This window comes from Ostrea edulis, chromosome 4, assembly GCF_947568905.1.
Source record: "Ostrea edulis chromosome 4, xbOstEdul1.1, whole genome shotgun sequence".
NCBI lineage: Eukaryota > Metazoa > Mollusca > Bivalvia > Ostreida > Ostreidae > Ostrea > Ostrea edulis.
The window spans coordinates 5,717,530-5,733,348 of NC_079167.1; the positions used below are offsets into that span (position 1 = coordinate 5,717,530).

Genomic DNA, 15,819 nt, shown 5'->3' on the forward strand with positions numbered 1-15,819 from the left:
AACGTCAGAATAAAAAAATCGGATAGGGCTACATTCACCCTTATATATTTACGTTTGTGTGTGGTGTTTTTTTGAAAAATAATTCAACGGTTCATAACTGTCACATCAACCAATGTAATTTACAAGTCCGTGTAGATTTTGCGCCCCATCATCATAAAAATGTACTGTAACAATAAATTTGTCAGTCTTTAAAGTAAACGCCAAGTGTAACAGAAAGTGGAATACAGGGGGTTTTTTTGTTAGGTAATCTAATAAAAAGCTAGAAACACAGATTATATACGTTTTTGATTTGTAAAGTTAAGAATGTAATCATACGGGACACTTATTTCACCGAAGCTATTGATTCTACATATATTTCCCTCCTAACACTATCAAAACTTGATGAAAACCGAGAGATAAATGATGAACAGTAAGAGATACACAGTAAATATCCCGGAACACCAACAAACTGAAGCTGAAAATTTACTTACGAGACATAATCTACGAGATCATTACTTTAGCTAAAGGGAGAATATGAAGGAATGGAGTGTAACATAGTTGTACGGTAAATATTCAATATAGATAATGTATGCATCAAAAGTTTCATGGCGGCGGAGTTTAAATGTATAATATATGATAGTACCATTGCCTTGTTATCATCAACAGAACACTTCGAGATATGTAACATAAATTTTTCCTGTTATTTATTTTTTTATTTTAAGAATTATGCTCTTATGTATACATATAAATCAAATGAGGATATATTTATTAATTATATCAACGTGTGTGTAATGAGAAATCACGCAGGCATCACACGTTAAAGGACACATCTCGTGTTTTCAAAGTATACAGAATTATATGCATTTTGTCTTCCTTATGCTTATAGAAATTAATTGTAATAGTTCGTTCGCTGAAGTATTGCGATAATTAGCCACAATACGGACTTAAATCTAAGCCCCGATTTCAAAAAGCCTAGTTAATTAAATAGGTAGTCACGTGGTACAGTGACGTCATATGCGACCTTCGCCGATCAACTTGTTGTAAAAGTAGTGTTGTAGATATTTTTAAATGCTCGGGTTTTAGGGGCCTAATTTATTTACCATGGATAACATTTATTTCGATGTTGACAAATTTCCCGAGTCTTATATCTTTTAGCCACCAGTGCATACAAATAGCGACCCAAATGTAGCGAGAAAACTTAAGATCTTGCCCTGTATATTACAATGTTTAGTCCCGTAGATTACTGGAACACCGAGTTTATTTTTAAAAGTGATTGTACTAAGATAAATTCAATGAATAAATTTATTTCTTTTTAAAAGAGATTTAGTAGCTAATTCAATTCGATTCAAGAGTTTTATACTTCATTTATACGGACAAAATGTACATGTGTCACATACTCGTAAATTGCATCAGTCTGATTAAAATCAAACCTCTCACTTCACTCGATATACGGACAGTCGCTCACGTGAAAATCAGTGGGCCACGATCGTTTGACTGAATAAATGAATTCAAGAACTATCGATGACAGAATTTGCAAAGAACAATTCTTCATCGGGCACTGTTATTTTCCAGGTCGATCCTTGGGTCAAGGTGTTACATATTTCTATGCTTGGACTTGTTGGTGCATTTGCTGTAACATCGATTTCAAGATCGGCGCATATATTGGGAATTGATACAATTGAATAAATGGCCATGACAAGCACCCCAAACAATTACATTCATGATTACAATTACTTGTGATTACAATTAATTTTTAGTTCTAACTTATTATAGGTTCTAGGTCAAGGTCAGTAAGGTCATAGATAAAATTCTCAAACTATCTGTTAAACAGTAATTAATGTGGCTGTTGTCATGGTTGTCTAAAAATAATTGAAAATTTTTCTTTGTTTGAACATGCAATCAATCATTCCGAACTCATTTTTGCTCCAACTTTTAAGTAATTTAAAACATATTATATATTACAAAAACATCTGAACATAAATCATATTTATGATTTTTTAAAACTTTTACCAACAATTGCAGAAAAAATTCATATGTACATCAACATTTAGCAATCCATTTCCTTACAATATACTTTGCAAGAGTACGTGGAACGAAAACTGTTCTTACAGTAATATATATGCGTATGTATAGCTGTGTAGGTCATAAACTGCAGATATCTGTGCCGTAACGGTGTAAATGTAATCTTGATAAGTCTATGAAAATGATTTAGAAAAGTGGTTCCCTAATCGTTACATTTCTCCCACTACGGGCACGGCCAAAGTCGGCATGATAGACGGTATTTTTCAAATACCCAAGTATGCACTAATTAACACCCAAGCTCTGATGGAAAAAAATTCAGTTAAATTAACAAGTAATATTGCTCGAGAGCATACCTAAAATTAGCGTTTCGTTAAGTTCTGGGAAAACCTCGCCTGGTAATCGTCATAACGTAGGTCGATCCAGCGCAGTATGTGCACACGGCCCAGTAGTGAGTTTATAGCATAAAATCCGGCTGAATCGAACTAAGCTTAAGAATCAAGTGACCCGACTACAGTACAGTAATGAAAATGTTGACCTATTGTATACACATTATTTGGCATCACACATTTTACAAATCATGTTTATTTCACCAGTGTACCTGGATTAAAAACATAAGTGTTAGAATATCGATACTACTCTCTCCAAAGACCTGTGTAAAGGATACCCGCACCTGATCAGTCACGGTTGTGAACGTAGACAAGACGGTATTTGGTGTAGAGTACAGATCTTACAGAGAACAAACGAGGTGATCCTCTATCATAAGAAACCCACACTATAGGACAAAGACGATATTGGCGCCCAACGTGGAGCCTTAGGTTTTGGCGGCAACCGGGGCTGCCAGTGTACGCGAATGATTTTTAATTTTACCAGACATTCGGTCTGGTAAACAATCTACCTTTACCAGACCTAAAATAATTTTACAAGACCAAATTTTCTAATATGCAAAATTCAGTCTTTGCGCTTAACATTTCTGACTACAAGCTTAAAGGGTAAGTGAGAGTACAAAATTTGGTAGCCCAAATAAGATTTTACTAGCCCAAATGCTGTGTAGGAATGATTCAACATGATTCGAAATTTCAAGTTTAAAAATGTTTAACGAGTATAATAAAATAAGTACAGCTTTCTTTCAACTTCTAATTCTGTCATTTCACAATCAGTATCTTCAGAATCCTCCAATTCTGATTCTTCTAGTTCTTCATAATCACTTTCATCCTAATAAAAGTAAAAACAAGGGTATATTCACTAGCTCAGTCACATATTCTGAGCGTCTGAGGCGGTCACTTGTAGTTATCAGCTGTTTATTACTTTGGCGCAAAGTGGTTACACCATTTACTACTTTCGTGTTCTTTTACAGAATTAATTCTATAATTATCAGAGCTAGACACGAACTTACAATTTGCAGTGTTTTCCTTTCTGCACCAAATGAAAAATATGAGACCATTGTATTCAAATCAGGACCAGTTCTCCTGCCAAGCACGCTAACATTTTCTTTGTCGCTTTGTTTCCTCACACTTCTTAGCGTCAACTTTCTCTGTAAGAACGGGTTGTTTCACGGATTTCCTACCAGGAATCGCACATTCTTTCTATTTCAGTAGCCGAGTAGGGGATCATAATCTCCGCCGGAAATATATTACTGGCTTACAATACTTGGTAGCCCGATCCCGATTTTACTAACCACGGTTATTGACGGGCCTACTGCTTTATTTCGAAGACTGAACATTTTTTATCGACTGAAATTCACATATTTACCCTGATTTACCTTGCGTACACGTTTATTTGGAAAATCTGAAGTAGTATAATACCGGAAATACTATAAACAAAACAAAAACACAATACCGGGCATTTGGTCAGGAACTATACAAACTTTTACCGGACCGATCCATTTTTTACCGGAAATGTCCGACGGTCCGACATATTTCGCGTACTCTGGGCTGTGTTCATGATCGTAGGGGCTCTAGATATGGTGGCTGATTTGTGCCATTTTACAATATGTCGTCTTTTAGTTATTTTGAGGCGAAAAGTATTTAATTATCATTTTGTCGTCATTTCGTACGAAACATCGCCAAATATTGTTTTGTAATTTTTTTCCCTCGACGTAACAAAAAGACAATAAATTGTAAAAAGCCACAAATCAGTCACCATAACTAGCCCCTATGCTAGCCGCTATGTACAATCTTAAACGCAGTATTGTGAATTTTTTTTAAATTGCTGGTTCGGAACGTGTTCTGACCACCATAATGCCAATTAGGTCCCCTGTACAATGTGGCACGTGCTCCGGTATCGTCGGAAACCCACGGTTGATTACGTTTCGTTCCTCTCTATATCACCCTGGGTCCATTAATTCCTACTCGCTCGTTCTCATGAACAAACATTTTAAAATATCGTCCAGTCAAAGTAATCGTTATAGTAACGGAACTCTTCTGTTTTTAACGGTAGCATTATTTTACTTACCACAACAACTGTATACCGAAATTGGGCTGAAAGCGTCTTGTTGATTGGACAAATTCGCTCAGGGTGTACGATGAGCGCCCAATCAAATTGCCTCATTAATTATTCATGAGAACGAGCGAGTTGGAATGAATGGACCCACGCGTGATGGAGAGAGGAACGAAGAGTAATCAACCGTGGGTTCCCGACGATGGTGCTCCTGTATCATTGTGATCGTATTATACTTTTTATGAGGATTTAATTGCAATCAGTACCTTCTTTTATCAAATCTACTGTGATTTTGCTTATCAGCACATTTTGTGCAGATAGATAGTCATACGACTTGAAGGCCAGAAATCCTTAACAGGGAATATACATATTCTTGCTTGAAACGAGGGCGCCAGAGGAAGCACAGGTATGTGCGTTTGAAGGTGCCAGAGTGTTCACCCACTTTGTTTACTGGGGAGGACATGGATCGTGGCAGCAGCCCAGAGGTTGGCTGGAGTTTGATCACCTTGGGGAGCGGAAAAGGGGAACCAAGGAACCAGAGACGAGTGGGCCAGCAAGGGAAGATACTCCAGAGATGGATACCCTCGGCAGGATTTACAGTGCAGCGGTTGATTCAAGACTTGACTGTGGAGGCCGTGGTGGATACAGGGGTGGAGGTGAGCATGCTTGGGATGGAACAGTACTACTCACTTGGATTCAAGCCCCTCGTCAAGCGAGAAGTCACTCTGTTGCAAGGTGGTACAGGTGCCCAACTGAGTGGATTCATTGCGGGTCCATTCTCCATCCAAGTGGGAGAGAATGTCCATGAGGTGGACCTATATGTGGCTCCCTTGAAAGACCCCATGTTGCTTAGATTAGACTTCCGTGAGGTCAGAGTACATACGGTGAAATTGGACCTGGAGCATGGTATTCTCTCAATGGCGGAAGAGAAGATACAGATGATCTTCGGCAGAGTGGAACCTCCGGATGAGGCTAGGATGTTGTTAGTTCAGAAGGTATATGCCCCTGTCATTTCTGTGGCTTTATATCCTTCCCACTTTGATAAGGAGTTGGCAGACTGCATGGTGGAACCTTGCATTGAGAGGCTCTCCAAGGTTCTGCCGATGCCTCACACTTGCTATATATGCTAGTGGGAATTCCTCCAAGATCTAGGCCTACCTGGTATGATATAGGAAGAGCATGTGCCATTTCCATCTAATTTGCACGTACTGGTAATTAGTGCAGTTGTCCCGAATTCGCAGTAAGAGCAAGTGCTCGCTGACTCGATCGTTTCGTTCGCTATTTGCGAGCGAAACGGTGCAAGAAGCTTGCTCCAATTACACGTGAGTCACATGATTTGCTTTTCATCAGCATAAATAAATGATGGGGATTACCCATAATCCTTCTGGAAAAATGTCGAGTGCGTTATGACTCGACTCAACGTTCACACTGTAAAACATTTTAATATCTGGTGGATGTTTACATTTAATGTTTTTGGCTGCCATAATCTTTTTATTAGTGCAGTATTACTCATCATTTCCGGTTTGGTGACGCAAACATTCACGATATTAGTGAGATAGTATTTACTATATGAATCAATTAGACATATGAATTAAGGACGTATTCTACATCGGCCGCCACTTAATTTATCTGGCGGCCGCCAGTTAATTTATGTGACGGTCGTCATATAAATTAACTGGTGGCCACCACTTAATTTATATGGTGGGCGCCACTCAATTTAAATGATTTATATGGCGGTCGCCAGTTATTCAACTCCTCTCTCTTTCTCTATCTCTCTCTCTCTCTCAAAATGATTCATTGATTGATTGATTGAATATTGTTAAACGTCCCTCTCGAGAATATTTCAATCATATGGAGACGTCAACACTGCCGGTGAAGGGCTGCAAAATTTAGGCCTATGTTCGGCGCTTATGGCCATTGAGCAAGGAGGGATCTTTATCGTGCCACACCTGCTGTGACACGGGGCCTTGGTTTTTTCGGTCTCGTCGGAAGGACCGCCCTATTTAGTCGCCTCTTACGACAAGCAAGGGGGTACTGAGGAGCTATTCTAACCCGGAACCCCACGGGATCTCTCAAAATGAAAAGGGAATCCCTCCCCAATGCTTAGTAATATGTATGTGATATACAATTTAGAGCATTGAATTATTGTTTTTCGATTGTGCTGTTAAATAAATGTATACGATATCGAATGTCGACAGATTAGCGCAAGAGCAAATCTTCATGTGTACTTAATATACCAACGTATTAGGCACGTAGAACCACAGGACCGACCCTCCCCCTTTTTTTTCTTTTCTTTTTTTTTCTCTCGACAACGTTCAATTTCTGTTATTTTCGTATGCAAACTAAGTTATTTTCACATGGGAAATAAGATTAATTGGCGGATTTGGCCCCCACCCCCACTCTTTTGGTGGTAGTAATGAATGGTAAAAATGTAATAATGAATGAACTGATAAACTGAAGAATGAACGGAGCCCCTCCCTCCTATTTAGGAGTACGAAGTTTGAGCAAAGAGACATTTTTAGGTTCCTTTTTTGCTTTTCAACAATTGTAGAAGACAATTTCTCCTCCGACTGCCACTACACTTTGAAAAACGATGCAGCGTGTTTGCGTACTATTCTAAAGCTTTCCAAAATAATCACCCAGCAATACGAATTAAATTGTTTTTGCAATTGGCAGCCGCCGTGTATAAATTAAGTGGCGGCCGCCTGCTAATAAGTGGCGACCACCCGTAAAATTAAGGGGATGATGCTGAGATGAAAGTAATTAGATTTTTCTGAAAATCATTTTATCATAGAAAGGAGGTTTCTCCTGTTTGAAAAGTGACAATTTTTATATATGTAAATGAGTTCTTTCCATGGAAACAACCCCTGAACCAAACAATGTTGAAAAAACACAAAAGGCCAACATTTAGCAGTTGTAGATCCAAAAATATGTACAACAAACAAACAGGTTGTAATCTGGCTATATTTAATGGCCATCATACAAACAGTCTATGTGCAGACACTATGATGTGAAAATATTTTCCACGTAACGCAAAAACAAATTGCCCAAACTTCAGTCCGAATTTCCTCAGCGCCTCTAAAAAATATCTTTTTGAGGATAGAGTTTTCTAGGGAAATGGTCAAAAACATTTACTGAACGTAATTAGATTTTAATTATTTTACTATGATTTAAAGATGGCATCTATAGCTACAGGACTAACCAAAAATATTGGCATGTCAATGAATTGGATAAAAAGATATGATGAACTGAAGGTCATCTGAAGTCATTGAAAATTGCTACAAATAAATCAGACTGATTTTTTCTTTCTTTCTCTAAAACACATTTTTTTTTAAATCATCAAACACAACGTTTAAATCTTATGTTCTTAAAAGTGGTTAATTTCTGAAGATATTTTAGTTGGTATGATAACGATAACGAATTTAATATGGAAAGAAAACAGTCTGAATTTCCTTTGTCATTTTTTTTTTGGCTGCATTTTGGACGTTAATTGCTCAGATAAACGCCAAAAAATCATATCCTGTATGAATGTATATAGAATATTTGAAATTTCATATAAGGAATGCATAAAGGTACCGAACCAAAAAAAAAAACCACTTAAAATTATATCACCGACCAGCCTAAATGTTCTGATCTCATTAAAACTTTAATACTTTAGTTTAGTGAATCGTTAACCACAATAATCAAATGTTTGGCTCGAATTGTTTTGAACACAGCCTTATTTTGATTTGAAAATATAATTCAAACAAGTAGCAATCGGACATCTGATATTGATACCCGGTAATTGCGCCTTCGTATTTAATAATCTAAGATGGTCTTGTGCCATTAGTTGTAATTGAATCAGTGCACATAATTCATTATAGTAAAAGTGTAAACTGTGAAAAATACAATAGAATTGACATGAATCAACGGATGATGGGCACGTATCGCAGATCTACATTATGTACCCTTCTAAACTGCAAATATTGTTTTAGATGTATGTGTAAATTATTTGATTGCTATTGATTCTAACTATTCTAAAGTTTCAACTGATATTCTGGTGAAACCTATTAATGTTTCGAAAAAGGAGGGAGTGTAACAATTTGGGCGCACTAAACATTTTCATAAAACTATTAATGAAAGTTGAAGAAAACAAACAGTGATCAATCTCATAACTCCTATAAGGAATACAAAATAAAGAGTTGGACAAACACGGATCCCTGGACATAATCGAAGTGAGATCAGACTACTTTATTATTTTAAAAATTTATACAAGAATTATAATCAAATGTTTGGTTTTCTTTCCTTTAAACGCAATCTGGGGAGGGGGTGGGATTGGGTTTATTTGAATATGGAATTTGCGTAACAAACAATATGCCCGTTTCAAAGTAGAGGAGAGGCAGTCTAGAACACTCGTTTAAGTCAAGCCCCCCCCCCCCCCCCCCCCCCCCCCCCCGATCTGCAAATGAAAATTAGATGGGATGGGTAAAATACTTGTACTATGTTAGATTTAAAGCATACAATAATTATTTGATGAGAGCAGCAACAGGATGATAAAGTAAGTTTCGATTATGTCTATTCCGCATTTCCTCCGTTTTATGACATCTAGGTGTTTCAACACGTATCGGCCGATCTAATTTCAAATCCAAACGTCTAACACTATATAATTTTGATTCAAATAAGCAATTAAACTTACGTACATTTCAATTATGTTTGCAAAAAATGCATGCATGCACACCTCATTTGGACTTCATTTTCTCTGATGAATAAATCCATCGGTAATTAAATTCCGCCATGCATATGCAGAAATCAGTGCTAAATAATTCGTAGCCTGCTTTGTATATCTCTACTTATTATGGTACATGAGATTACATGTATCATAGATGAATCACTGAATTGCATTAAATAATTCACAAGACGCAGACACATTATATACATGTACCGGTAGAGGTACATGTACGTGAGCGGTACCACATGTACCTTTGTGCCGACAAAATGTTTAGTCCTCGGGTAAATATATTTTTCAATTATTTTTATTATTTACGAAATCACGGAATATAATACAAAATATTTATCATTACTCTAGCATGATAAACGTTTTGCAGAATTTTTTTAGCCCTAAGTTTACTGCCGTTCAGTTTGGGTATGTGTGCTTTTAAAATTGTGCAGAGATTCTGTTCGACGTGTTGCGACTCCGTCTTTCATTTCTATTTTGAGTCTATTTTGAAAAGAATACACAGGTCTAGAAATATATAATAACATGCGATACCGTGACATCTGTCAAACTCTGTCTGTTGTCAACGTAAACATGGCGTCAAAAATCACGCGCTTATGTCGTTACCTCATATTTCCTAAAAACACGTCATAACGGCATTCATACAAAATTATTCAATCAAATTAAGGCCTCAGCTGTTATGATTTATGCTTTTGTATTTCGAAAATATGACTTTAGTCAAAGTCATAATCAATATATGTCACGACAATCATGACCTACGTACGTTAGTTCGAGTTGCGCAGTGACTTCAAAAACGTCACAATCATATCCCCTTAAGTGGCGGCCGCTACATAAATCAAGTGGCGGCCGCCAGTTAAATAAATATTAATTCTATACCGTGGCACCTATCGGCTTCCGTAACATCGTCATAATGGCTGACTCCCTTTTATAAAGTGGATGAAAATATAAATATCAGCAATATTTGTCTATTCATTTAAAAAAGTACCGCCAAGATGAGTAGCTCAGTAAGTTACATGTAGCACGTTGACAGCTGAACTATAGATCGCGGGTTCAAGTCCAGCAGGGGTTTTTAATTTTTTTTTTTTTTTCAGATTGCTTTCTACTTAAACTGTATGTTTTTGACTAAATAAAGTAAATTTGAATGTTTTCATTTTCAAAATATTGCTGTACATAGCCTCCACCTTTTATCCATATCAAATTTCTCTGGTGTAGTATACCTCCTTAATGTTCTGTAATAATTTGAGGTTAAGACTTCATTGTTATCTAGTATTCTTCACCAGAATGGGAGAGAAGCAGGATTTATTTATATTCTTTATTGACTTTAAATGATCTGTGGAATTATCCTGACATGAGTGGATCTGCTGAGGATTCAGAAATATACAAGCAAACCCCTATCCTTGGGTAGCTTACAAACTGGTGTTGTTATTCGAAAAAGAGCATGCGTTGTTCACTACATGTACTGTACTGCATGGGTTTGCATGAACAAATCAAACTAAGGAATTGACACTAATCCATACCTATCCAATACTGGGGGATATTTGACATCACTTTGGTCGCGACATACTCGTTTTCAATGTCATCTTCTATCCAGGGGAAGTACATTCCTGATCTACATATTAACATAAAATTGATATTTGATACATTTAAGAAGACAACTTCTAACAAGTAGATCATTTCAACAACACTATGATCATAAGAGTACCTATACAATACAATGTGACATTTTATTATAATAACGTATATTTTGATTCCGAAACAGATGTCAGTGACTCAGTACCGTAAACAGGTTGTCATAGCGTCCTCCCATGTCATCGGGACTGTCATCTTCCTGTAGCAGTAACCTTGATAGAATACGCAACCTGGAAGTATACATATATACTGAGAGAGAGAGAGAGAGAGAGAGAGAGAGAGAGAGAGAGAGAGAGAGAGAATCTGAAGCAATAAACCCGCCAAATCAGTAGAAAATGTCGATTCGTAAATCGTTGTTATCCTGTCAGTAATTCCTGTTCGTAATCTCCGATGTTCATTGATCTTGTAGACCACCAGTTCGGAAAAAAGCGAAAGAGAGGCACTGAGCACGTGTCAGATTTGTAAACAAGTCAACATGCCAATTCTATAGATTTTTATTTATTTTATTTTTTATTTTTTTTTGAGTGTCACATTTGCGTGAATATTACTTCTTACACTTATAGTACTTCTGGTCATTCATGAAACGATGTAATATTTTGAAACACACGAAACGTCAGTTTCCGTCTTTGTTACTTTATACTGTTCAAAGTAAAAAAAATTTACCGTTTCCCATCTGTTTAGCATCTATAAGTCGTTGAAATACATCGGAAGATATTGGTTCTGCTTTTCTCGTTTTGTTGTATTGATCATTGTGAATTTTTTTTCTTTCAGAGATTCATTTTGAGGAAATAGCTGGTGTGCAGTGCACATTCCTAAATGAATTCATCAGTTTACATTAAGGATCTACCTTCAAATCCTGTAATATGGTGTCTGGGATGCTCTAAAGTGCATGCCACAGAGTAAAGTTATAAAAATAACTTCCCAGAATTTTAAAGACATTGTTATAACTTTAAAATGTATGTATATATACTGATATTGAATTAAATTTTGTAAAATTTCAGCATCTGATTTTATGTATATATAGACATATTGTAAAGATTTTCCACTCTAAAGTTTTAATTTCTTTAATATTTAAGACTAAAAAAAAACTTTTATGCAGATACAGTGGTGTAACATTGTCTGACTTTCTGATCAATGCAAGGTGAAGATAACGAACAGTGATCAATCTCATAACTCCTACAAGCAATACAAAATAGATAGTTGGGCAAACACGGACCCCTGGACACACCAGAGGTGGGATCAGGTGCCTAGGAGGAGTAAGCATCCCCTGTTGACCGGTCACACCCGCCGTGAGCCCCATATCCTGATCAGGTAAACGGAATTATCCGCAGTCAAAATCAGTGTGCCAAGAACGGCTTAACAATCGGTATGAAACACGTCAGACAGCATTTGACCCAATGCGAGGTTGTATTGACGAATTAGATCGTTATAACGACCATAGAATTTGCGAAATGCTGACTTCAATCGGGACTGTTGAAATCCCTGTACCATCAACTTGTTTGTCAGTAGCTTACCTCGATTTAAAAACTGACTATACCCAGAACAAGCTCTTGCATATCGAATCAGTTGAGATATATAAACACCATATGCAAGTGATAATGGAATATTGCTACATAAATGTGGGAAGTTGACGATGGAGAAGCTGAAATCATCCCGTTTGTCATACAGTTGAGTTGTTAGTTTGCCGTTAATGTCTACTTTCAATAAAATATCTAAGTATGAAGCAGAAGTGGACGACTCTGTGGTGTCCTTTATTTCGAGCTCACAGGGATATATCAAATCGACATATGAATGCAAGGTGAAGATAACGAACAGTGATCAATCTCATAACTCCTACAAGCAATACAAAATAGATAGTTGGGCAAACACGGACCGCTGGACACACCAGAGGTGGGATCAGGTGCCTAGGAGGAGTAAGCATCCCATGTTGATCGGTCACACCCACCGTGAGCCCCATACATATAGATAAGAAAACTATGTATATTTCAATAAATGTGAGAAATTTTCAATCATTCAATTTCCATTTATGAGCAGTAACTTGTATATAGTACACCGTACTTCTTAACCAACTTTAATACTGTATAACTATAACTACTTGCATGCATTGCAGAGCACAGCCGTAGTAATAATTCACATTTGCTGATGAATTGCTTTAGTATAAAGAGTAAAATTGGTATGTTAAGTTTTAAATTTATGAAAATGCATATTAGGCTTTACACAGATATTTCTTAAGATATATAGAAAATATGTATATATTCATATAATTTGTATAAATCCTGCTAATCTACCTTCTTCCTAAGTGAGGTGTATGGCACGCCATATTTATATTTATATCCTTTAAGGATTTCGTATATAATTTATGAAATATCTTCTATTTCTGATAAGATATCTAATAAATCTTATAAGATATATATCTCATATAATTTACAGTTTATAAAATATTTAAGATATATATTATAAATTATGAAAGATATCTCCTAAGCTTTGTAAGATATCTTGTATATCAAATGATATCTTATAATATGTTTGACAGATATCTTATAAAAATAGGAAGATATTTTAAATTTGTTTTAATGATATCTTATAAAACATAAGATTTCTTAAATGTTTTATAAGATTTCTCACAAGCTTTATAAGTTATCTTGCATATCTTATAAGATATCTCATAAACAAGTTTTAAATAAAATATCTCATAAACTTTATGATCTATCTTATAATATACATGCAAGATATCTGATATCTTTTATGAGATATCTTATAAAAGTAAATTCATTTGATACATTATAAAGTTTACAAGATATCTTATAAAAATTCATTTTTGAGATGTCTTATAAAATATATAAGATATCTGATTAAGTTTGAGATATCTTAAAAGACATTAGATATATGTTTTATATAAGATATCTTTTAAAAAAATATATACCATATATTGTTAAGAAAAAAATATAAAATATATCTTTTATCAGATATTCAATTATAAAGGATACAATTAAGATATTTAGTAAACTTTAGAAGGTATCTTGTAAGTTTTATAAGATATCTTATAAAATTTATGAGATATCTTTAAAGAGGAATAAATCTAAAAATGGCATGCTATAGAAGTGTAGTAATAGTATCTAACAATAACATCAATTTCATTTTTTTTCTGTGACGTGGACTATTTACTTATAATGTGATATAGTATTTTGTGCAGTTAATATGAGTCGCAATTATACTGTAAGGGAGGAATCGCACATTTTCTTCACCAATTTTATTTTCAATGCTAAATATTCGCTCTCTTTTTGTTGTAACCAATGCTGAAGATAATTTAATTTGTTAAAAATCCTTGACAAGAGAAAAAAAAATTCTTTTGTCCTGTGACTTGCCCACTCTTCAAAATCCTAAATCGGGGAGGGGGAATTTTTCTCCTAAGTACTACCAAAGATCAATTTTTTTTCTTACCTTCGATATGGTAATTCGGGGAGGATGGGGGTTGACATATGAATACATGCATATATGTTTGCAGTTCTGTCTTTACCCTAACTACCACTATAATGTAAATGGAAGAGAGCAGTCACCACAATTTCTTTATTTGCATATGTTATAAACAATGGAATTATTACCGTCCCCCCCCCCCCCCCCGACAGAAGAAAACAAGACCACCCCCACCCCCACCCCCCTCATGACACGACAGTAAGACTAAATATCAGGTAAACTACAATCTAGATCTTTAAATGACATTAACTTCCTGAACTTTTCACTATTTCACAATCATCGCCGTATGACAGTACTTTTTTAAATTTTCTACGTAATTGCAATGCATTGATGATACATGTATATTATGTAGAAAATGACTATAGCTTTGGCAGATTTATTTCCGGTTTCCTTCACAGTGGAATTTGACCTCACCTCTAACCTTTTAATGGGTTAAAAAAAACCACGTGGTGTAAATCTAAATAACGTTAGTAGGGGTGTCATATATCACAGTAGACTGGATAGCCTGCCCTTGATTCCAAACGTTGCCGCTAGGAAATTAGACAAGGCGTTCGCACTCGTAATCAATGGCAGCGGAACAGTCTATTATCACAGCGAATAGCATACTCTACCCAGAGTTCCGTACGCTACTCGCACTACACCTCTGTCAACGGCATTTTACCGAAATCTTGTAAAAGTTTTTTAATATCCAACATTCATGTTTTGAACTAAATATTTAGTTATATCATGAAATGCTTGTGGTGCAATTAAATTGATGCTTACCGTAAATTGTTTTAAATCGCTGTTTTCTGATCTTAAATTTGGAACTACTTAGTAATATGCGTATGAATGCAGGGCATTCACGTGGTGGAGATAAAATCAAAAGTAAGAAAGGATGTAAAAAAAAAAATACCATTAAACTTGTAGAATAAGAGACAAATAGCTAAATGGTAAATATGTACTTATCAAGGTGCCAGTGGGCTATGAAAAAGAGCCTGATGTATCACCTGTTGCCAGAACTTTTAAAGGGAAAGGAAACAAGTATGATTGTTTATATCATGTAATTATATTGTCACGTGATTCCAAGTGTTGACAGAGGTGTAACAAAGTCTCTGTCGAGGCCTCTTTACATCATTTACGTATAGACCATGAGAGAATGCGTATAGACCTTTCCCAACAATCGTCACTATGGCCGCGTGGTTTTGTAGTTCCTAAGAAATCGCTATACCATAATGGTTAACTGGAAGAGTCTTGTTTGTGACACAGGCACCTGAAGTATGGATATTACTAACACCCCCCCCCCTTTTTTTTTGGTGGCAATAATTTCTCTGAAATGTATGAATTCCCGGTCTATTTCATCCCTCGATTCATGTAATCGTTTCACGCTTTTTGTAAGATTTAGGCCTTCTACTGGTAGTGTATTTCATTACTTTGAGAGTTGTAAGTGAAGCCCGCATAACGCGCCCTATGATGAGAGAATGAGCAGAAGCCCTCAGGCAGTGAACTAGTATGACATATTTACAGCATTACATAGGATCTGTAGAGAACCGCATCAGAACAAGTTTACAGCGGATCTTTAGAGACCC

General features: G+C 35.9%; 1 protein-coding gene across 2 annotated transcripts in view; it reads right to left on the reverse strand.

The window, feature by feature from the left end:
• Positions 1–15,819, reverse strand: part of LOC125668853 (sushi, von Willebrand factor type A, EGF and pentraxin domain-containing protein 1-like) — a 337,072-nt gene that overhangs the window by 289,624 nt on the left and 31,629 nt on the right. For both annotated transcript variants that reach the window (XM_056161741.1, XM_056161742.1), the window contains exons 3-4: positions 10,929–11,010; positions 10,669–10,760 (exon numbers count right to left, since the gene is read on the reverse strand). In XM_056161741.1, the coding sequence (XP_056017716.1) occupies positions 10,669–10,760; positions 10,929–11,010 (174 nt within the window). The remainder of the gene's footprint in view (positions 1–10,668; positions 10,761–10,928; positions 11,011–15,819) is intronic.